This window comes from Cyprinus carpio, chromosome B25 (assembly GCF_018340385.1).
Source record: "Cyprinus carpio isolate SPL01 chromosome B25, ASM1834038v1, whole genome shotgun sequence".
NCBI classification, from domain to species: domain Eukaryota; kingdom Metazoa; phylum Chordata; class Actinopteri; order Cypriniformes; family Cyprinidae; genus Cyprinus; species Cyprinus carpio.
In genome coordinates, this window is record NC_056621.1 from 14,495,084 (window position 1) to 14,520,134 (window position 25,051).

General features: G+C 35.5%; 3 protein-coding genes across 3 annotated transcripts; all 3 read left to right on the forward strand.

The window, feature by feature from the left end:
* Positions 1-894: 894 nt before the first annotated feature.
* Positions 895-11,499, forward strand: parp6b (poly (ADP-ribose) polymerase family, member 6b). The gene is made up of 24 exons (XM_042753164.1): positions 895-1,325; positions 3,065-3,365; positions 3,766-3,936; positions 4,185-4,262; positions 5,209-5,303; positions 5,497-5,557; positions 5,677-5,767; positions 5,841-5,907; positions 5,997-6,146; positions 6,228-6,366; positions 6,767-6,898; positions 7,112-7,207; positions 7,302-7,394; positions 7,501-7,626; positions 7,731-7,796; positions 8,342-8,409; positions 8,502-8,550; positions 8,640-8,752; positions 8,833-8,905; positions 9,020-9,089; positions 10,118-10,197; positions 10,417-10,480; positions 10,574-10,658; positions 10,751-11,499. Exons 3-24 carry the CDS (start codon positions 3,892-3,894, stop codon positions 10,845-10,847), a joined length of 1,938 nt encoding a protein of 645 aa, XP_042609098.1. The 5' UTR covers positions 895-1,325; positions 3,065-3,365; positions 3,766-3,891; the 3' UTR covers positions 10,848-11,499.
* Positions 11,500-19,605: 8,106 nt separating this feature from the next.
* On the forward strand, positions 19,606-20,994 carry rpp25a (ribonuclease P and MRP subunit p25, a). The gene has a single exon (XM_042753086.1). The coding sequence runs from the start codon at positions 20,042-20,044 to the stop codon at positions 20,723-20,725; it is 684 nt and encodes a 227-aa protein (XP_042609020.1). The 5' UTR covers positions 19,606-20,041; the 3' UTR covers positions 20,726-20,994.
* Positions 20,995-22,155: 1,161 nt separating this feature from the next.
* Positions 22,156-24,840, forward strand: LOC109051249 (cytochrome c oxidase subunit 5A, mitochondrial). Its single transcript, XM_042753534.1, has 5 exons — positions 22,156-22,320; positions 23,351-23,467; positions 24,131-24,252; positions 24,421-24,549; positions 24,686-24,840. Exons 1-4 carry the CDS (start codon positions 22,248-22,250, stop codon positions 24,532-24,534), a joined length of 426 nt encoding a protein of 141 aa, XP_042609468.1. The 5' UTR covers positions 22,156-22,247; the 3' UTR covers positions 24,535-24,549; positions 24,686-24,840.
* The last annotated feature ends 211 nt before the right edge of the window (positions 24,841-25,051 follow it).

Here is a 25,051-nt window from a genome sequence, read left to right on the forward strand (position 1 = left end):
TGTCTCTGTATGAAGAGGTTATATTTAAACACCCTGCAGTCAAGGCACACCCTTCTTTTAATCTACATCTGCAGCAGCCAGTACTCTTGGCAAACAGTAGATATTTTCCCAATACTCTGTTTGACACATCCTCTATTCTTTCGTATCTCCAGACATTGGCAGATAAGGTTTGTTGTGGTAAATACACTTTTAATTGAGGTTCAGCTGTCTCTGGTGCATATGCAGGCACAAATGTGCCGTTTCATACATCCCACAAAGAACTGATATAAGATAAATGGCTTATGAGTATTATAGAGGCATTTAAAGGGATACTCCACCCCAAAATGAAAATTTTGTCATCAATCACTTAACCCGTAAAAGCTTCATTCCTCTTCGGAACACAATTTAAGATATTTTGGATGAAAACCGGGAGGCTTGTGACTGTCCCATTAACTGCCAAGTAAAATATGATGGCAGATTGACTATTCTGATGATGCTTTTCATACTTTTCTGACCTTGACAGTGTATTTTACTTGGCAGTCAATGGGACAGTCACAAGCCTCCCGGTTTTCATCCAAAATATCTTAAATTGTGTTCCGAAGATCAACAAAGATTTTAAGGGTTTGGAAGTGATTGATGACAAAATTTTCATTTTGGGGTGGAATATCCCTTTAAGAGAATTAATTTTATTTAAATATTTTATAAAGTATTTAATTATTAATGCATATAGTTTGTTTAATAATCAAAATAATATAACTACTTCCAAATACAACCTTAATTAAACATTTAATTAACTAGTACTGTAATACATCTAAAATAACAACAGTCAGACATCACATTAACAAAACGAAAAAAAACACATTAACTAAACAAATAAACACTTAAACAAACATTTAACATTTTAACTGTGCCATCTTGAACCTTCTGTAATGTACACAGTGACTTTATGTAGTTTTTAGGTGGGTCCTAGTGCTACATCTGCAGTACCTGCATAAGTGTGCTCCAACATTACCAGGTACCTGAGACCTGGATAATTATAAATTAAGGCCAGGATGTTGTGTCTGAGATCACACAAATGACTTGCATATTGTAAAAGAAATGATTTTGGTACTGATTTTGTACTGGAAAGATGTATGTCTAAAAAAACACCCTTGGTGTAATGTGAACATGATACAAATGGGACCGTTTGGGCCATTGGGAGGTTAAATTCTTGTGTGTTCATGATCTCCTCTGCTTTGTACCGTTCTGACAGTTAAATGGGCCGCACTTACACAGTCTCCACCGCCATCCATCTCTTTCAGACCTCCTGTGTTGTTCCCCACCCACTAGAATGACTAAATGATGAGGTACTGTCACAAAGCAACCTATTTTTATCCATCCAAAGTTCTTGTTAAAATTATAAATTATGAAAATGATTTTGTTGAAAGCTTAACATACTTGAAACAGGATGTTTTTGTTGAGGACTGAGGCCCGTCAGGAAAATTCATATGAATATTTATAATCGTTTTAATCTATTAAACATTAAGCGTAACAGTGCCCACTGATTTGCTATAACGAACAGAACAATACAGGATTGAACAGAATACAATAGAACAAAAAACAAAGCACGACATAATAGAAAAATTGAACAGAACACAACTCAGCAGATCCAGATATGATATAATACAACAGTAGTATAGAATGTAACATTAAATAACAGAATAGAACACAACAGAATAAAAAAGAGCTCAACACACCACAGAAGAACCGAACAGAATAGAACGCAGAAAAATAGAATAGAACTTAACACATCACCGAAGAGCAGAACACCAAACCACACAGCTCAGAATAGAACATGATAAAATTGAAATTCAAACAGAGCACAGAATGAAATTCAACTTACTACAAAAGATCATAATAGAATAAAAACTCAACACACCATAAAACAGAATAGATTAAAACATTAGAACAGAACTCCACAAGACACCCAAATAGAACAAAATAAAACAGCACAGCATAAAATTAAACTTGAATCAAAAGAATAGCATTGAATAAAACAGAACTCAACACAATAGGCTAGAACACAACATAATATAAATTAACACACCATAAAATAAAAGAAATTGAATAAAACAGTAGAACTTAACATCAAACAGAAAAAAACTGAATAGATGAGAACACATAATGGAAATTCAACTCACCAGAATAGAATAAAATAGAATAGAACAGAACAGAACACAGCATAAAATAACTGAACAGAATAAAACATTACATAGAAAATACTGCAAAAATAAATAGAATGCATTAGAACATAATATATAATAGAAAATATAACTCAACACAATAGGCTAGAACACGATAGAATAGAACTCAACACACCATAAAAGAAAAGAAATAGAATAAAACAGTAGATTAGAACTCAACATGAAACAGAAAAACAAAACAGATGAAAACACATAATAGAATTCAACTCACCACAATAGAATAGAACAGAATAGAACAGAACAGCATAAAAGGACTGACTAGAATAAAACAATCAAACAGAAAACAACACTGCAAAAATAAATAGAATGAATTAGAACAGAATATAGAATAGAAAGCAAAACTCAACACAATAGATTAGAACACGACGGAATAGAACTTAACACACCATAAAAGAACACATTCGAATAAAAGATAGAATAGAACTCAACATAAATAAAAAAAACAAAACAGACAACAACAACAACAACACAAAATGGAATTCAATAGAATAGAATAAAATAGAACAGAACATAAATAACTTAATTGAAAAAAATATTTAATAAAATAGAACACAGCACTGCACAGACAAACAGAACAAATTAAAATAGAATATAGAATAGAAAACATGACTCAACACAACAGAAAAGAGCAACAGATCCACCCTTTATTAAATGAATGTCACACACACACACACACACACAGACACACCCACACACACACAGGGGGTTGCATTTGAACACAGCATGCATTAAGAGATGAAAATATCAGGTCATGGACACGCAGGGGGTTGCATTTGATCTTCTGTTCCATGATCTACCAGGCATGTCTTTTCTGCTCACCCCTCCTCCCCTTGTGTTACTAGGACACTGGCTGTCAGCTGCCGGTCTCATGACCCGGACGGCACGCACTGAGCATGCCCAAGCTGTCGTGTGTTGTCAGGGAGAAAGCAGACAGCGGAGACAGCGAGAAAAGCAACCCATGAGAGGAGCCAGACAAGAAACAGGGACGGCCAGACAATAGATGCACACATTTCTAATTAAGATTCTTTGTGTCAGCTGACTCACTTTACCTATATACGCTTCCTGGTGTGGGGAATTTTGGGATGTTTTGTTAAGGTTATGACAAACAGACCTCATTCAAAGCATCCGCCTTGTCTTCAAGAGGTAAGAATGGAATTTTCTATTATAGTGCAGATCTAATGCAATTGAACTAGTTAAATATTTGATGGATTCTTGTGCTCATATTATGTTTTATTCATTTATATTTTTGTTCATTTATTGTTTAAAGAAATTATCAGAGCATCCAACAGGTGTATCACAGGACAAATGACGTCGGTCTACATTTAATTATTAAATTTAAATCTATATAGAAAAATACATATTAATAAATTGCTGTACTTAAAATCAAATTTAACTCACCACATCAAATACATACATGCAGTAATTTAAAGTACATTATAAGTGTTCTATAATGTACACAGCATGTGGAGTCAATATGTGGTGACACAAATGAACTCTAAATGGACGTTTAAGGAATTGCCTCTCTTGCATTGTGTTGTTGCAGATTGCCATGGAGATGACTTTGCTAATGGACTCCAGAAAATGAGCGCAGCCCTTCCGTCGGCTTTGTTCAACCTGTGTTGACGTCCCAAACCAGCCTAGCCTAACCACACTTAGCTGGAATGGATGAATGTGGCAGCGTAAACTCACTAGAGCAGCATCTATGAACAGCATGGTATGAAAATCACATATCCTAACCATTATCTAATCCACTTAAAGCAAATAAGGTGCCTTGATGGACAATATACCCAGTTCAAGCTGATGATCTAAGATGTAGGCTGCCCTACTGACACAGTCACCCCATTGAGTGGATTACAGACTGACTTATAAAGGCTATTCAGTGTCTAATGAATGGGGGATGGGTAATGAATTAGCGCATCACAGGGGAAATTAGCTATGATTGACCTGTGATTACTCTTTCAGAGCATCGGTGAGCAATTCTGGAGCGATGAGGACTCGGATGGCGACAGCGATGGTGAGGATTTCTTCTACGGAGCCCAGGTTAGCATATTACCAAACAATCTACCTGAAATACATGCTAAACCTCAAGCTAATTTGCTAAATTAGCAAACAAAGCTCATTTTGTTAATTCATTATTGTATTTTATCTATCTGTCTAGGTGTATTTTATCTACTATCTGTTTGTTTTGTCTATCTACATACATACTACAGTGGATGATTGTAGAATACATTGGGGTTACCAAAGTGCATTGTGGGGTTTTCAGGGGATTAGTGTAGGTTTATGGGCGGCTCCGTAGTATGAGGAGCAGCAGATGGCTCCAGTTTTTCAGATTACCTGAACTTGCTTCAGATTTCTTGCCAAAATGAAGAGTATCTGTATCTGTCCCCTGTTAATGAATAATAATTAATTTTTCATTTAGTAAAGGGTTATTATCATTAACTAAAACTACTTAAAAATTAGTCAGTAATGTCATTACTTGAAATAAAATAAATATTAACTTAATATATATATAAACTAGCGATTTTGAGTTTGCAGAAAGGCGCTATATGAAAGTTTATTATTATTATTAATTGACTAAAACTTTATAAAAATTAATTTAATCAATTTAGTTTCATATATTAATGATACTAAAATTCCTCTGGCTCAGTAACATATTTGACAATGTTTGATGATATGATAATATATATTGTAAATAATTAAATTTAAATGCAGTCTAAAAGTTTTACAGAAGTAATAGTTAAGAAATAAATTCAATATAGATTCAGTTTTATGTAGAACTCAAGACTTACTTCAAAAACAGGCACTGGGACATCAAAACAATTTCAAGCAAACAAACATGGGATGCACAAAATATTTGTGTAAGATTATGATATGCTTATAAATAAAATAAAAAAAAGCGTTGGAAAAAGAATAATTATGATCAATGGACATGAAATGTACCGTGAATTGACTCCTCATTACTACGACAAAGCCTGTTTGTTTGCAGGGTCATTACACCACTGACCTGAGTCGACATCCACAGCTGGACATTGATGTTGGAGCAGTGAGGGACATCTATTCTGAAAGTGCTGTTTCTGTCAGGTACATTAAGAGCCACAAAGCTTATACAAGCCCCATGAAATGCTAATACAGTGTGTGAATAAAAGGAAATCAGTTGAGCTTGCATATAAGGGTTACGTCATTTGTTAATCTAATGAATATTTTATTATTTTGATTATTGTCCCAAAAAACTTCTCTAACTTCTCAGACTTTGTGTCTGCTGTCGATATTTCAGGGAGTATGAGACCATTGATGATGTCGATATTGAGCTACACATTAACGTCAGCTTCCTGGATGTAAGAGATCCACAGATACTGTAATATATTTAGCTAGATTCTACCTGCCACTGAAAATACATAAGCTGATATGCATATTTACATAGCAAAAAGTTCACATGCCCTATGTATGTTTGCAGGAGGAGGTGGCGTCAGCATGGAAGGTCACGAGGACAGAGCCAATCATTCTACGCCTTCGCTTCTCACTGTCCCAGTATCTAGATGGACCAGGTGAGTAATAAATGACTATGTCAGTTACAAAAGACAGGAAGTGACTCAACTGAAGCATCTCAACCGCTTCCAGAGCCCACTGTGGAGGTGTTCCAGCCAACTTGTAAAGATTGTTTCTGCCTTGGGGTTCAGCTCAAAAGGTAGTCTTTCTATTCTGTTTTGTACAGCGTGACATACTGCACATGCCTCTGTAATGATTACACCAACAAATATTGATGTCTTCTCCCAGAATTCTCAGCACGTTTATATCTAATCAATGGAAACATCTAAGCAATGAGTTCCTGAACGCCCAACAGAGGAAGAGACACAGCTGGTTTAAGGCTGGAGGAACCATCAAGAAGTTCAGGGCTGGACTTAGCATCTTCTCACCGATAACCAAGTAAGATTCAAAACACTCCAGAGAGTAAATGAAAAATAAAAATTGATGTATAATATGTATATAATTTTTTTTGTTCCTCAGATGCTCCAGTGTTCCTCTGATTCAGGGCCCTGGGGTGAAGACAAGGCCAGCTGGACAGGAGTTGAGAGTGACCCGCTTGATGAGCCGCTCCATGTCCTGCACCAAAAGAGAACTGCACACCTCCAGCCCAATTGGACAAGTGTGTTTGAACATGCCTATATATTATAATGATGTATATATGTATCATTTAGACTTTTCGGAAAGAAATACTTATTAATGCTTAACAAAAAAATTAATCATACTAATTAAGCATTCATTAAAAAAATTAATACTATTAAAAAAAATAAAATCAAAAAAAAACAACTGTTTTCGTATTTTAATATATTTTTCAAATGTAATTTATTCCTGTGATGCAAAGCTGAATTGTCAGTATCATTACTCCAGTCACAAGATCCACAAGAAACCATACAAATAAGCCTAATAATCTGGTTTTGGTGCTCAGGAAATATTTCTTTTGGTTATCAATGTCGAAAAGATGTTTGTGGAAAACATTATTTTTATTTATAAATATATTAAGCAATTTATGTCAAATTCAATAGACTGTGGCCGTCCCAGGCTCGAGATCCACCGTGCACATCACCACCAGACAGCTCATTCAGCTCTTCTTCTCCTCACAAGCTCTCATTCACTGCAAGAGCATCCCAACCCTGGAGTACGGCTTCCTCGTACAGGTAAACCTCAACCGGGTTAAATGTAAAACTCTTTGAATATTTGCATAATGAATTGCAGTCAGTTTTCTTGCATTTATTTGCATACTTGATTGTGTTTGGCTGTTTCAATCGACGTGCATCTCTTTAGCTTTCATATAACTATAAATGTCTCTTTCTCTGCATCCTTTCCGTTTAATGATATTACAACCTATTTATCCATCTTTCGTCCTTTAGGTTATGAAGTACTCAGAGCAGAGGATCCCCACTCTGAACGATTATTGTGTTGTCTGTGATGAACAGCACGTCTTTCAGAATGGTTCCATGCTCAAGGTACAACAGATTCTTGGGATGCTCCATTAAAATGCACACCAGTAAATCCATAAAACTATCATCTCAGTTTCTTTTGTGTACGTGTATTGTTTAGCCTGCTGTCTGTACGAGGGAACTGTGCGTGTTCTCCTTCAATACTCTGGGTGTCATGTCAGGAGCTGCAGAAGACGTAGCTACAGGAGCTGAGGTATCACACACACGTTTATATTGTTAAATGGAGATATACCGGAGACTTCTATTGTTTATATATGACCTGATTGGTATTTTATATAATATGTTATGTGTTTGTACAGGTAGTGGACCTGCTGGTGGCAATGTGTCGTGCTGCACTTGAATCTGCCCGTAAAAGCATCATCTTTGACCCTTACCCCTCTGTTGTTGACCCCCATGACCCCAAGTCTCTGGCCTTCAATCCGAAGGTAGATACTTTATCAGATCAAATGAATAAATATCAGTTTTAGAATTTTCCCGTTTCATCTTTATAATGACTCTGCGACCTTCTTCATTCATTTTCCACTTATAGAAAAGAAGTTACGAGCGACTACAGAGAGCATTAGACAGCATTACATCAATCCGAGAAATAACACAAGTGAGTAATTCAAAGTGCAAAAACAGAATTGCGAGATGTAAACTCAGAATTCTGAGAATTCTCTCTGAAAAGTATGAATTGCGAGATGTAAACTTGCAATTGCGAGTCAATAATTTGCATTTCTCATGGAATAAGTCCATATTGGACTTTTAAGGAAACAGTCAGAATTGCACAATGTAAACTCACAACTGCAAGAAATAAACTCATTATTCTAGGGGGAAAAAAAAGTCTGAATTGTAGGATTTTTGAAACTCATGATTGTGAGAAAAAGAATCTGGATTTTGTATCCATACAAAATAGCTTCACTTTTATATCACAGCACTATTTGAGATATCAAGAATTCTTTTATTGTTCTTAACATTATTGTGACCAAGTTTGAAGCAATTCTGGTAAATATAAGAAACCGATTTCATAGCCTGTTGTAAGTGACACACTTCCTGTTGCCAGTTGGTGGCGCTATGACTGCGACTCACAATAGCTACATCAATGTTACACACATAGTCCTGGTCAAGGGGATGCGGGACACCTAAACTCATATTTTACAGGGCCCTTATGTTGAAATAAAGAAACAGATGGACAAACTGGACTCTCTTGCACATCCTCTGCTGCAGTGGTGAGGGAAACTCTGTTTCCTTTAATAGAATTCTCAGGTTTTCATTATGTTCCTGTTATCATAATGACCCTTAATCTTCTTTTTCTTCTCAGGATTATATCCAGCAACAGGTCTCACATTGTCAAGCTCCCCTCCAGCAGGGTAAGGGCGTTTGATCACATTATCTCTCAAATAACAGTGTGACTAAACCTTTATTTCCTCTGTTTCACTCCTCCGTTTTTTGCTAACAGCAACTGAAGTTCATGCACACCTCCCATCAGTTCCTGCTCCTCAGCAGTCCGCCTGCTAAAGAGGCCCGCTTTCGCACCGCTAGAAAACTCCACGGCAGCACGTTCGCTTTTCAGTGGGTTTCAGTTTAGTAGGAGATCATTTTATATTCACTCTTTTATGATTACTGACTAATCACTGGTTCTCTGTCTTCAGTGGTTCTCATATTGAAAACTGGCACTCTATTCTACGAAATGGACTTGTAAACGCCTCCTACACAAAACTGCAGGTACCACAGTTACTTTTATTGTGGTGAATGAAGAACAATAGTGTGTTACCCACAGATTTTCTGCTTAGCGTATTGGGTCTGGGTCAAACTGCCTTCTTGTTCTCTTTGACACAACTGCATGGGGCGGCCTATGGGAAGGGCATCTACCTCAGCCCCATCTCCAGCATCTCATTTGGATACTCAGGTAAGAGTTTGAGCTCGTCTATAGGATGCAACATTTTGAAAGTCAAAGACATTTTGGATACACTTTGGGCAGATGCCATGGTTGTATAATAGTAATACCATTGGGGGTCGGGTCCACTTAAAATATGAAAGAGAAATAAACAAAAGTTTGACATCATAACTGTTTTATTCCTCTATCTAAAAACTGTTATATAACTGTTTTATTCCTCTATCTAAAAACTGTTATTATATTATTGGTCAGATTAATTAAAATAAATATAAATTATTTATGTTTAAAAAAATACTAATACTTGTCTGAGATTATGAGAATAATCACAATAAATATAAATAATAATATTTATTTCTCTCTAAAAATTGGTCTGACTATGAGATTAATCACAATAAATAAAAGTTGTTAATAATATTTTTAGAATAAAAAACTGGTCTGAGAATGAGATTAATCACAATAAATATAAGTTGTTTGTAATATTTTTTAGAATAAAAGAACTGGTCACAAAATGAATCACAATAAAAATAATTTATTTAGAATAATAATAATTATTATTATTACTTTTCTGGTTAGATTGAGAAAAATCTAATATACATACTGTAATTAAAGGTAATTTACACAACATGTTGTCTTTCAGTATCACACACTATAAATGTATCTTTATGTATTAAAATAAACAGTTGCCTTCATATTCTAAAAAGGAGGCCCCTTGCAAAGGTGTAAAAAAATCTTGAAAATCATTGTCTTATAAATACCACAATATTTGAATACGATAATCATTCGGTATGAGATATATATATATATATATATATATATATATATATATATATATATATATATATATATATATATATATATATATATATAATATATATATATATATATATCCAAGTGCCATCAATACTGCCAGATTACTTTTATAAGGAAACTTGAGCATTTGATTGAGCAGCATCTGAAATCATTTGTTTTTCTGCAGTGTTCATTTCAATCCATATAGCACTGTTATATTCATTTTCACTGTAGACTGTATTTGTGTGCAGGAATGGGAAAGGGACAGCACCACATGCCTACTAAAGAGGAATTAGTACAGCACTACAACCGGGTCAACACTGTCTTACAGGTATTAACTCCATCTGTAGAGACTGGACTCATATGGATGTATTACAGGTGTAATCTGTAGTTAATCAGACTAGGTGAGTCATCCTGATTGGAAACAATGTAAGCAGAGCTATATGAAGCTTGCATTGTGATTGCACTCATTTCACTAATTTGTAAAAGAAGACACTTACCATCTTCTATTGTATGTATCGCTGCTAAATGTGTCATTTTCCTTTTGCAGTGTCGACCCACACAGTCGAGGTTTCTTCAGAGTCGAAATCTAAACTGTGTTGCCCTGTGTGAGGGTAAGGGGACATTCAAACCTGAAATTAGCTATTTCGTCATTCACTAAAAATGGATGTAGGCCTAGGCATTTTTACGCACTTTTCTCTCAACAGTAATAACTTCCAAAGATCTACAGAAACATGGAAATATTTGGGTTTGCCCGATTTCTGATCACGTCTGCACACGCTTCTTTTTTGTGTGAGTATTTTCACACTTTATTACATTGTCTTATTACAAATTCTGCCTCTTTTGACTCACCATGTGTCCCACAATTGTCTGTCTTTCCTCAGGTACGAAGACGGCCAGGTAGGGGATGCTAACATCAACACACAGGACATCCGGATACAGAAAGAGATATTGCGGGTGATTGGGGTACAATCGACCTGACTGACCCGCTTCACCACTGTGACGCTTTGAGACATTTTACAAGGGAACATATGATTACTGAATATGGGAAAGATTTACCTCAACTAGGTGTTTTTGATGATGCTAGCCTCCAGTCAAGTTTGTCTTTACGTGGAAAGAAGGGAAACTCGTTTTGTAACTTTTTGATAAACATTTTAGTAATTTACTTCTCATTTAGTCTCTACATCATGTTAGCTGCTTTATGTTTTTGTCTACGTCATGAGAAGTGCAGTTAATTAGCGGTTGAAAAAAGTGTAATTATAATTTTGCCCACTGGGGGTCTCTATTGCCTAAGAGAATAAAAAAATAGTATAAAATAAATGGGGAATGAAATATAAAAGGCTTATAATTCTATAAACCTGCCATTTTAAAGTGTTTACATCTACCGTTATGAACAATTCCGCATTATTAAGTACTGTTTGATGTATGTAGCCTATACTAGTGTAATGCAGCCTATCCATCAGTTCATTCAGTTTATTTTCATGAGAGAGTTGTGACACGAGTTACTTGTTATGGATCTTAAACCTCTTAAAATGAAATGTTAATAAGTTTGGTGCTGTGCACTAGTAGGCATAGTGTTCTCATTTACTCTTCAGAGGGCTTCAAGACTGCCAATAAACGACATGTAACGACACATTACAGATGAGAAATGTACATATGACTTTGTCAAACTGAAGACATAAAACGAATCTGAAGGAGGGTCATGGTTTCATATGGCCTGTCGGCAATTTTTCAATAAATTTAGAGCATGTTACGAATAAGTTCCTTTGTAAATGATGACAGAAGATGGATGAAATGTGACCTAATGCTCCCACAATGACTGTAAAACTAAAAATACTTGCACTTCATAACGACACTAACAATGGAAACAGCTTGTATAGGGACTGAATAGTGTCTTAATCCGAATCTAAACTTTCCAAAATGTTTCTATAAATGGCTGGTGTATATCTTAGAAATATAATTAACTTTATATAAGCAATATATGTCAACGGAAAGTCCCCATAATGATGCAAAAATGCACGCATATGGGCCTATTGTCATACTGTTATCTGTCACGACCCCTAAAAAAATGAATAGTGTGTTACATCGCACCGAGGTCCCAGAGGACATTTTGACTCCTTGTTTTAGCAGCGGGTTTGTTCTCTTCTGAAGCAGAATCAAATAATAATTCATAACAGTGTGCTACATCCACATGAGGCCCACATCTGCTCCGAGACCCCTTACCCTCCTCTTTCCTATTTTACCCTACTTACTTATTTACTTACTTTATTTATTTATTGGCAATTGCATAATTGTAAATTATGGAAATATAAATGCATTTATGGTGGAAAATTCTGGAAATATATAGCTATAGTGTGTAGGCCTATATATGAATATATATATATATATATATATATGAATATATATATATATATATATATATATATATATATATATATATATATAAAATTTTAAATATATAAAATATTAATTAATAATACATGCAATATATAAGTATATATATAATACAATAAATAAAATTTTATTAATAAAAATATATTGATGCAACACATACACTTCAAAAGATATATATGCAATATATAACAAAAAAAATATACACACACACAGTGGGTACGGAAAGTATTCAGACCCCCTTAAATTTTTCAATCTTTGTTATATTTCAGCCATTTGCTAAAATCATTTAAGTTCTTTTTTTTTTCCTCATTAATGTACACACAGCACCCCATATTGGCAGAAAAACACAGAATTGTTGAAATTTTTGCAGATTTATTAAAAAAGAAAAACTGAAATAATCACATGGTCCTAAGTATTCAGACCCTTTGCTCAGTATTTAGTAGAAGCACCCTTTTGATCTAATACAGCCATGAGTCTTTTTGGGAAAGATGCAACAAGTTTTTCACACCTGGATTCGGGGAACCTCTGCCATTCCTCCTTGCAGATCCTCTCCAATTCTGTCAGGTTGGATGGTAAACATTGGTGGACAGCCATTTTCAGGTCTCTCCAGAGATGCTCAATTGGGTTTAAGTCAGGGCTCTGGCTGGGCCATTTAAGAACAGTCATGGAGTTGTTGTGAAGCCACTCCTTCGTTATTTTAGCTGTGTGCTTAGGGTCATTGTCTTGTTGGAAGGTGAACCTTCGGCCCAGTCTGAAGTCCTGAGCACTCTGGAGAAGGTTTTCGTCCAGGATATCCCTGTACTTGGCCGCATTCATCTTTCCCTCGATTGCAACCAGTCGTCCTGTCCCTGCAGCTGAAAAACACCCCCACAGGCTCTTCTCCCCCGATAGCTCAGTTTGGTCGGACGGCCAGCTCTAGGAAGGGTTCTGGTCATCCCAAACGTCTTCCATTTAAGGATTATGGAGGCCACTGTGCTCTTAGGAACCTTAAGTGCAGCAGAAATTTTTTTTGTAACCTTGGCCAGATCTGTGCCTTGTCACAATTCTGTCTCTGAGCTCTTCAGGCAGTTCCTTTGACCTCATGATTCTCATTTGGTCTGACATGCACTGTGAGCTGTAAGGTCTTATATAGACAGGTGTGTGGCTTTCCTAATCAAGTCCAATCAGTATAATCAAAAACATCATCACCATCTCAAGGATGATCAGAAGAAATGGACAGCACCTGAGTTAAATATATGAGTGTCACAGCAAAGGGTCTGAATACTTAGGAACATGTGATATTTCAGTTTTTCTTTTTTAATAAATCTGCAAAAATGTCAACAATTCTGTGTTTTTCTGTCAATATGGGGTGCTGTGTGTACATTAATGAGAAAAAAAAAATGAACTTAAATGATTTCAGCAAATGGCTGCAATATAACAAAGAGTGAAAAATGTAAGGGGGTCTGAATACTTTCCGTACCCACCTTTTAACAGGTGAGTGAAACAGTTTCTGTTAACAGGTGAGTGAAACAGATATATATATATATATATATATATATATATATGTACACTGAACAACATGATAAACGCAACACTTTTGTTTTTGTCTCCATTTTTCATGAGCTGAACTCAAAGATTTAAGACTTTTTCTATGTACACAAAAGGCATATTTCTTTCAAATACTGTTCACAAATCTGTCTAAATCTGTGTTAGTGAGCACTTCCCCTTTGCCGAGATAATCCATCCACAGGCATGGCATATCAAGATGCTGATTAGACAGCATGATTATTGCACAGGTGTGCCTTAGGCTGGCCAAGATAAAAGACCACTCTAAAATGTGCAGTTTTATCGCACAGCACAATGCCACAGATGTCGCAAGTTTTGAGGGAGCATGCAATTGGCATGCTGACTGCAGGAATGTCCACCAGACCACCTCACACCAAATTTAACCACAATTTCTCTACCATAAGCTGTCTCCAAAAGCATTTCAGAGAATTTGGCAGTACATCCAACCGGCCTCACAACCGCAGACCACGTGTAACCACACCAGCCCAGGACCTCCACATCCAATATCTTTACCTCCAAGATCGTCTGAGACCAGCCACCCGGACAGCTGCTGCAACAATTGGTTTGCATAACCAAAGTATTTCTGCACAAACTGTCAGAAACCATCTCAGGGAAGCTCATCTGCATGCTCGTCGTCCTCATCCGGGTCTCGACCTGACTGCAGTTCCTCGTCGTAACCGACTTGAGTGGGCAAACGCTCACATTCGAAGGTGTCTGGCACTTTGGAGAGGTGTTCTCTTCACGGATGAATCCCGGTTTTCACTGTACAGGGCAGATGTCAGACAGCGTGTATGGCATTGTGTGGGTGAGCGGTTTGCTGATGTCAGTGTTGTTAATCAAGTGGCCCATGGTGGCGGTGGGGTTATGGTATGGGCAGCCGTATGTTATGGACAACCAACACAGGTGCATTTTATTGATGGCATTTTGAATGCACAGAGATACCGTGACGAGATCCTGAGGCCCACTGTTGTGCCATTCATCCACGACCATCATCTCATGTTGCAGCATGATAATGCACGGACCCATGTTGCAAGGATCTGAACACAATTCCTGTAAGCTGAAAACATCCCAGTTCTTGCATGGCCAGCATACTCACCGGACATGTTTGGGGTGCTCTGGATCGGTGTATACGACAGCGTGTTCCAGTTCCTGCCAATATCCAGCAACTTCACACAGCCATTGAAGAGGAGTGGACTAACATTCCAGAGGCCACAATCAACAACCTGATCAACTCTATGTGAAGGAGATGTGTTGCACTGCGTGAGGCAAATGGTGGTCACACCAGATACTGACTGGTTTTCAAACCCCATGGACCCCCCAATACAGTAAAACTGCACATTTTAGAGTGGCTTATATTGTGGCCAGCCTAAGGCACACCTGTACAATAATCATGCTGTCTAATCAGCATCTTGATATGCCACACCTGTGAGGTGGATGGATTATCTCGGTAAAGGAGAAGTGCTCACTAACACAGATTTAGACAGATACACACACACACACACACACACACACACACACACACACACACACACACACACACACACACACACTTATATGTTTAATTAATATAATTAATACATTTCCATTATATAATTTATTATATTAATAAATAAAAATTAACTAAAAATACAGTATTTTAAGTTTACTTGTAAAGAATCTACCGTTCTGCTACATGACTCTCCCATATTAAAATGCATTAGGCAAAATTATAATGTGCAATTATAAAGCCATTAAAACAATGATTATTGTAAGCATCATAACACAGTTTTCAAACACATAATTTTACATTGTAAATACGTTAATAAGGTCCTATAGAAAATGAATATAGATCAGACTTAAATCTATCACTTATTTTATTTTAAAAATATCAATTTATTGATTCATTGTTCTTGTTTAAAAATAACAAAAGAATATTTTTTTAAAAAGCAGTGATATTTTGTTTTTGTCACCTGCTTTAATATGTTGATTATCTACTTTAACTAAATTGTCTCCTAATCTAAATGTTGTTTTGACTTCCAAAAGCGGTTTTGTCTGATAAGTGCATGTGATTTTTCTTCATCATTTACTCTAAAGTGCACCAGTTTTCTTCTAGTCGACGGGAAATGTGCAAATTGGATTTATGCTCAGCACATCTTTCATTAATGTAGACATAAATGATCCACTTTCTCCTCCCTTTTCCTTGACACTCTCTACCCTTGGCTGAGTGTGGTTATTATCTTTCTCTGGAAACGTTTGAATGCTTTGACCCTCACTAATGTTTTACAAGTGCAGATCACGGCTGAGCACACCTCAGTCCAGCCTGGCTCGAGTCGTTCTGACACCCTCAGCAGAAAGTGTTCAACGAGCACTCGGACCGAGCCGTGAGGGAGAAGTGAGGCATGAAGGAGCCCTTTTCCAGTTTTTCATCAGCGAGAAAATTACCCGAGCAGTTTTCAAGCTTGCATATTTCTCGCTACAGAGGAACTTGCTGTTACAGTTTGTTTTTGAAATGCTCTTGACTGCCGCCCAATTTATCCTTCCACAGCAGCACACATGAAGTAAAAAGAGAATCCTCTCATCCCTTTGTGAGCGAGATTGCCTTCTCAACCAAAGTTCTCAGTGAAGTCCTTCTCACACCATTAAACAAACTTCATTCTGACTTCATTTCCCTGTGGGTGTTGTAATCTGCAGTGCTCCTCTTTGAGACCTAATTTCCCTTTAATTAAATTAGTAAGACTTCCAAAGAAATCCGCCAGAGAGGCCCTGCGGCTGGGTTTCTGTTGTCGGGCAGATAACGGCTGTGAGTGTGTGTCGTCTATGGAGATTGATAAAGTAATTGAAACAGTAATTGTCAACATCTTGGCTTTTATCTGTTCTGGGAGCTTGCTAAAATAAGAGCATCTGGTTGGCAGTGCACTTGAAAGGCCCAGTTTTACCAGCAGATCTGAAACCATCCCCAACTTCACTGAAATGTGTCCACTCTTCAGATAAATACACTTAAGATCATGTGCACACTGTAAAACAAAAAAAGAAAAACCTAAATATAAAAAAAAAATAACAAAATACTCTAAACTTCATCATCATAATAAAACCACAATTAATCATAAAAATATTTCCACTATTAATTATAAAGAAATATTATATAGCATTAATATAAATATTAATATCATACATTGAATTTCTACAAGTACATTGTAACGTATATATTTTATTTTATTAATGTATTTCAATGAAGTATATTAACAATATTTTAATTATTTTATATATATTAAATTATTAGTAAAGGTTTGCAGTAATTTATATTTTGTAGTATAGACATATGAAGTTCACAAGTAAACATTATGAAATATTTTATATGAAAATATTTAAAAAAAAACGTGTGTGTGTGTGTGTGTGTGTGTATGTATATATATATATAAATATATATATATATATATATAATATTTATAATTATCTTAAGACAACACTTTTAAAGTAAAACAATTCTGGAATTATAGTTTTTAAATTATGAATTATGAATCACCTTGTAATTATTTGTATTGAACTATTTTTTAATTTAAAGTATATTTCTTCTTATTTTTGTTATCAGTTATGAACATTGGAGTGTTTAATATAAAATTATTAAATATATTAAACAGATATACTTTTAAAATATATAATGCCATCTTTTACAGTAAGTTAGTTTTAAATTATTTAAATTATCATTTTATGTTATTTTTATATTATTAATTATAGAGAAAAATATACCTCAAGTCCTCAAGAACCATCAAGTCAACCATCAGTATACATATATACATAAAATAAGTTTCCGAAATGTAATTTTAATATGCTGTGTTCATTTCAAATAATAAACATAATTATTTAAATAATTTAATAAATATTCAATTACATTAAATTTTCAGAATATAAGTTTCCGAAATGTAATTTTAATATGCTGTGTTCTTAAAATAGTTTCTTACACAAAAAATGAATATATTTTTTAATTAAAGTATTTATTTTTAAGTTTTGTAATTTTGCAGGAAAAAATATTCTAAATATTTTTATCAAATCTAATGTTATCTAATATATATATATATATATATATATATATATATATTAGATAACATTTATATATATATATATATATATATATATATATATATATATAATATATATATATATATATATATATATATAAAATATGAATCACCTTTTATTTATGTAAACACATCCCTGCATGAACCATCACATTTATATTATATTTTTCAAAGTAATATTTCAGTATTTTTGTTTTGTTATGTGTATCATTGGAGTGTTTGATGTTGTAATAAATACTCATGCCATGATTTTTAGTGTTGTTTTACTGATGCTGCTTTGTTTTTGTGCTTTGTCTATATGTTCATACTGACCATGGTTGCAGGAAAAGCAAACTTATGATGAACTCCCAGTCTCTAGAATGTTGGATTGTTAATCCAGCTGCATATAAAAGGCATATTACAGTACATGTTTACAGTCTATAATTGTGCTCTTCGTCTCATTGAACAGAAAGCTTGCCTTGCCTTCTGTCACCCCAGTCTCTAGAATGTTGGATGCTCCCCTTCAGGATACAGACTGTGTATTTTGTCAAGCAGAACTGCATGGCCTTCTTCTCTGATTGAAATCACAGCCTCAGGGCTCTAACACTTCAAGAGCGCTCAGCAGCCACAGTGGGAGAAGATGCAGAAATAGACCTGACGAAACAGCCACCTTTGGACAACAATGAATTCCTGCTCGGTAAATGACAGTTTCTTGACCTACATTTATGCGTGCTGTATCAAATCAGCATGCAAGTTTTATATGCAAACACAATTTCATAATTTAATAAGTTGTCCCAAAGCCATATTTAAAAGCAGATGCCTGGCATAAGTCAACTGTGCTTATGTGATAATTGTTTACTGGCTGCATTGTGCCGTCATGCATGGGAGGATGTGTTTTTAAACTCTCAGCCTTAATCAGTCACGCATGTTAATCAGCCACAGACACGCACTGATTGACAGGACTTCATTAACACTGAGAATTTTAAAGGGGGACTCAGGAAAGCATTTGCCAGGATGAAATTTAAATGAAATTCTATACAGAGCATTTGCTAGACACAGTGACTGTTCCTTTAAGAGATGCTTTGGCTCTCCGTCCCTCCCTCTCTGTGTCCCTCACAAGCCTCAGATCGGGTCTTCAGTGCATTCAGGAGTGTGGCAGGCACCACTTAAGAGTAAATATGCGAAAGGTCTCAGATTATGACTGGACATCAAGGATAAAACGCAGTGCAGAACTTCACCTTACGGACTAAACCATAATACCAAAAAGCAAAATGCAAAACTAAAAAATTTTCCAAAAACATTTTCACATTAACCATAAAATTTTCCATAAAGTTGTATATTTTAAGTTTTATTTTATTTTAATTGGATTTGTAATTTTCATATTGTACTCATGATTTTTTTATTTTTATTTCATCTAATTTAAATTTATTTATAATGATTAATATTTATATAAATAAAATATAAACCATACATCATAAAAATAATTATATCATATTATAACATTATAATTATTATTATTAATATAAATTTAAATATTATTTATACCTTATATCATTATTTAATATATATATTATATATATATATATATGTCATTTTTTATTTTATTCTAATTTTATTATTATTATTATTATTATTATTATTATTAAATACATTGGTCTTTTATTTTATTTCATTTTATTTATTCTGAATACGTTTGGCTATCCTATGCTTGGTTGCATCCATAAACTAAATGCTGACTTGAGATAAAAGTTCAAATAATGTTTCATTTTGACCAAACCAAGCTTGTTGGCTTTAAAGCGCGGTTCTGTCTCTGAACTCATCGTCTTTTTGCCTTGTTTGGTTACAGCTCCCTTCTCACGGAGACGGAAATATGCTTCAAAGGTAGTGACTGAGAAATTGCTGATTCTCAGCACTTTCAGCTTTGATGAATTTGCTCGATTTACAGAACAGATTTTTTTCTTTCCTTCATGTCAACGGCCAGAGAGTATAAAGTAAATGACAGCTTGTCATTCAGTTCAGAGCTTTGGGAATCACACAACATTTAGCAGCTGAGATCATTCGGTTTCCCTCACGTCTGTGCAATTTTTTAATGCTGGAAAGCAACATAATGTTCTTGAAGATAAAAAATCCACAGTTCTGGGAAATATTATCAAGTGGTACGAAGTTCTGCAGCACCAAGAACATATAAAACAACCTATAAATATGTTTATGCCGAGCCGAGAGCTTCATGATAGCACCATATGTGTCCAACCCACTCATCTCAATCCCACAAACCCTCCTGGATCTTCTAGAAAACCAAAGCAAGGGGGATTCAGGAAGGTCCGTTCCACTGGAGCACCAATCCCATGTCCAATCCCAGGACTGCCATCTGAGGTGCTGGAAATGCGCGTGAAGGAAGGGAGCAAGATCAGGAACCTTTTGGGTTTTGCCATGTCTCGAATTCAAGGTGACGGACACACGGCTCCAGCTTCGCAGGTCATGTTCAGTGGGACAGGCCGGGCTGTGACCAAAACCATCACCTGTGCAGAGATAATGAAACGCAAGGTGCGGGGTTTACACCAGCTGACAAAGCTCCAGTACAGGACAGTGACTGAGGTGTGGGAGAGCCAGGAGAACGACCCGCTTCAGATGACCGTACACAGAACTCTTCCTTCCATTTGTATTCTTCTGTCCAAAGAGCCACTGGACCCACAGGAGCCGGGATACCAGCCTCCAGCCGAAATAAACACTCTCTCAGAGGAAAGCAAATTGCCAGACGGAGCGCAGTGGGCTGGAAAGACAGAAAAAAGACCAGCGAGTCCTTGTTCTCATGATCTTCCCAGTCTTAAGAGAGCTGCTCTGGGACAGGACAAAAGTCCAGCACTGGAACCAGTGGAAAAATCTTAGTATAAAAGGGAGGAATTCATATAAATGTTTTGTGTGTGTGTGTGTGTGTGTCTGTGTGTATTTATAACTTGCTTAACTAATTTGGCCATATCAGGATGCAATAAATGTGAATGTATAATCTGAGTTATAAAATGCATGATCAAGTGATTATTTAGTATTACTTCATAATAGTGTGTAATTAAATGACAATAAAATAAAATATAAATCCTAATTATTTAGTTTGGGCTATTTCTCACTCATTCACTTCATTCTTTTTTTCTTTTCTTTTTTGCCGGCTCAATGTTTTTCATATTTTCTGTTATGCTTTTGGTTTTATCAGTGTTATTTTAGTGTAATTAGAATACTATCATAGTTTCTATTTATTTTTATTTTTTCCATTTTAATTTTATTTTTAAAGTTTTAGTAATTTTTTTTATTAGTTTTCCTTTTTTTTTGTCAAACATGATAAATAATATATAGCCTAAAATATAATAAATTTTCATAGTTACGGTCAAATACACTTTAATTTCTTTTGATATTATTTTTTATTTTTAAGTTACTTTAATACATTAAATTAAATTAAATTAAATTAGAAATGTTGTCAATGGCAATTAAATGAAATAATGAAATACTAGCGCTATTTTTATGTAACTTTAAATGAAATATACAGTGTATATATATATATGTGTGTGTGTGTGTGTGTGTGTGTGTAACGTTTTTTTAATGATTTTCTGTTTTAGTTTTTGTTAACTATAATAACCCTAGATTTTTCTTCAACTATTTTGCAAACACATGCTTGTAACTCTATTATCTTAAAATAAAATTCACATTTAGTGTTAGAAGCTCAAAACCATGGCAGGTTTACAACATATTTTTTTCTCGTTAACTTTTCAATAAAAGAACAAAGATTAGCTTTTTTGATGTCTAACGCTAATAATGGGGAAGTCGTGGCCTAATGGTTAGAGAGTCAGACTTGCAATCCAAGGGTTGTGAGTTCGAGTCATGGCCCAAAACAAAAAACATAATTGGTAAAGAAATGAATGAAAATTTCTCCGAACATATAAGCTTGCATTAGTTTTTGTTGGAATAGATATGATTGCAATAACTGCAGAACATTGCAGCTGCCGTATGTTTTTGTAGTTTTATTTAGAATTTTTGTGTAATCTATTGTTAAATATCAATTCAAATATATCAATCATATAACTGAATCAAACATTTCATAATGCATACACAGAAAGTTAAATAGAACTGTGCTCATACTGCATGGCGCTCATAGAGAATAACTGTGTATAAATCTGTATACAGTACAGAAATGTATTTTTTGTCCTTCATGCTCTTTTATAATCCTCTTTAGCAAACCCCCTCGCTATACATCACCATGAGCAGCCAGAGTCCGTCCATACGTGGCTTTAGTGCCAAACCCCTGCGCATGCGCAGTCACGCGCCAGTCGCAAGTTAGCAGCTCGGCTAGCTTTACTAGCGTCGGTAGCGCGAGCCTGTCGTTCTTCAGTCCAAGCTGCGCGTGAGTCCGGTGAACCGCACTATGTTCAGAGCCGCCCTTCGACTCTCAGTCTCCGGTGCTCGGAGTTTAACAAGGTCACGACCACAATATACAGGTAAATACACAAATTGCCATTAATCATGAAACCGCTGATTGAGAAAAACTACAATAAGGGAGAGAGTTAACGGAAGCACCTTGAACTTAGCTTAGCACATAAGCTAACCGTAGCCGCACCGGTGCCTTGCAAGAAAGATTATACCCCTCAGAGGTTATCACACGCTACGTTATCGTCTGTATAAGAGCATTTCCATATCACGATCGCGTTTTCCCCGTCATTTATGAAGTCTTGTGAATGTTTTCTCACGGTGTCCTTGTAATGACCCGCGAGAGTGAGGCTTGGGCCCAGCGCGAGGAGAAAACGCGGCACTCAAACTGAAAGCATCCCAGATTTACACCTTTTTCTGTCAGGTTGACTTTTCATTGGAACAGCTAGTCTAGTATATAAATACACGGGTTTTGAGAGGTCTTCAGTCAGGCTGTGGGGTTTACAAACGCTCTTCTGCAGCAGTTTCATCATAAAGTGCATGACTACGTGCGCCGCGGGGTTGCATCAATGAAGAATGCGCTTACATTCATATTGCGTGTCGCTGTGGTTAACGCTATCAGCCAGAATGATTTCTAGGACAGTGCACTGACCTCTGAGAAAACCCACACCACATATGCAAATGAAGTGTCATCAGTATATACTTCACTTTATGAACATACAAACATAGATGTATTGTGTTATCCGTCCCATTTATGGAATAGCAGTTGAACTTATTGTTATCAGATAATCAAATAATACTCCCCCAACGAACCATGTACCAGTCAAACATAGGTCAACCAAGAGCACTGGAACAAGGCCTGTATGCAAAGCTTCACTGCACTATTAAGTGTTTTTGACCAACACTAATACACACAGAAGAAATTATTAGATTCTTACAATAAGATTTATGGCCCTTTTACACCTACAGTTCTTCCCGGAAGTACTTTGGCTGTGATAAAGTTAAAGCGTTTGTCTGGATGTCATTCTCTAAGGCTGATATAAAGGGAATCAGTTTTGCTTAAAGTGTCTTCTGATCGTCTCTGGTCTTTCTCTTCCACAGCTTCAGTAGCTGCTCGTTCTTATTCCCATGGCAAACAGGAGACAGATGAAGAGTTTGATGCCCGCTGGGTCACTTACTTCAACAAGCCAGACATCGATGCTTGGGAGCTGAGGAAAGGTGGGTGACGGCGGTGCTTTGACCTTGTTATTGAATTGGCAGCTGTGCATTCGACTGCTGAGCTTGTAAAGTGAGAATTTACCCCCATGAATTTATTTTAGTGGCCATATGTTCTAATTTAAATCCTCTTGAATCTGAATACAGTACATGTATTACTGTAGTAATTTATTTATTAATTATTTCCTGAAATGTTTTGTTTGTTGTTTGGTCCCCTTTTTTTCTGAAAATTGATATAATAATTATATATTTATAATTTTGATGTAATAAGAATAAAAAAAGTGTGTATGTATATATATATATATATATATATATATATATATATATATATATATATATATAAAAAACTGTTTTATTATTTCTTAACACACACATTGTTTTACATTTAAATATATTAATATTTATTTCTATATTATATATAATGCATGAAAAGGAAGATCGTTTCCATGAGTAACAGTAGTGTTTCTGTTTGTTTTTAGTGTTTGCTAACCTGTAAAGCTGGTTTAGTTCGATCCGTTAGTATCACTTCTTTAAAAATTTATGAACGTCTGTTTATGATTAACCTATAAAAATCTTTGGAACAAGGAAGTAGGTTTTCATTTGCATCAAGGAAGAAGACTCAAACTGACTGTGGAGTAAATGTATGTCCCCTTTGTTTCGTTTCAGGAATGAACACTTTGATCGGTTATGACTTGGTACCTGAGCCAAAGATCCTGGAGGCAGCCCTGAGAGCGTGTCGCAGGCTAAACGATTTGGCCAGTGCCATCCGCATCCTCGAGGCAGTCAAGGTCAGTAAAACTCTCAGGACAATAGCAGAATATTCCACAGTCACTATTTAATTCATGTCTTGAAGCTGCATTAATTAACATGATTTTTCTGAAAAAAAAAGAAAATATTGTAATTAGAATTTAAATTATACTCCTTTATTTATTTTAATTTATTATTTATTTACACAGGACAAATCTGGCCCACACAAAGAGATCTACCCCTATGTTCTTCAAGAGCTGCGGCCTACCCTCAGTGAGCTTGGTATCCCTACACCTGAAGAGCTTGGCATTGACAAAGCATAGAAGTCTGCAATTGTGGTGAGGATCAGCATGGATTTTTTTTATTTTTCATAAAAAAAAAAGAAAAGAACACAATTCAACCTGTAAGCAAGTCCAAGATGTATGTTTCCTTACTTGATTTAACATCCATTGCATCTTTCTTATTTAACTACAGAGTCTTCCAGGAGACTGCTGCTCTTCTCTGGACTGAGTAGACCACTATACTTGAAGTCTTTGCCTCGTGGTGTTTGTGTTATATTTAACTGGCCTTTATTATGTTCTTTTGCTTGTAAAATATTGATGAACCTAATAAAGGGAGATTTATCTTTACTCACTCTTGTTGTGTTTTATCTGATGCCTCATACTTTGCTTCAAACTTGTATTAACAATTAATTTTTTTTTTTTAAATAAGGGTTAAAATCAATCGCAACAGCGAAAAATCTGTCCTTCTAATCTTGCAACATGGGAATACTATTTCTGTTAAATGTATTGAGAACCTACTAAATTGTTTATTAGTAGCTAACTATTTTATCTGTGAATG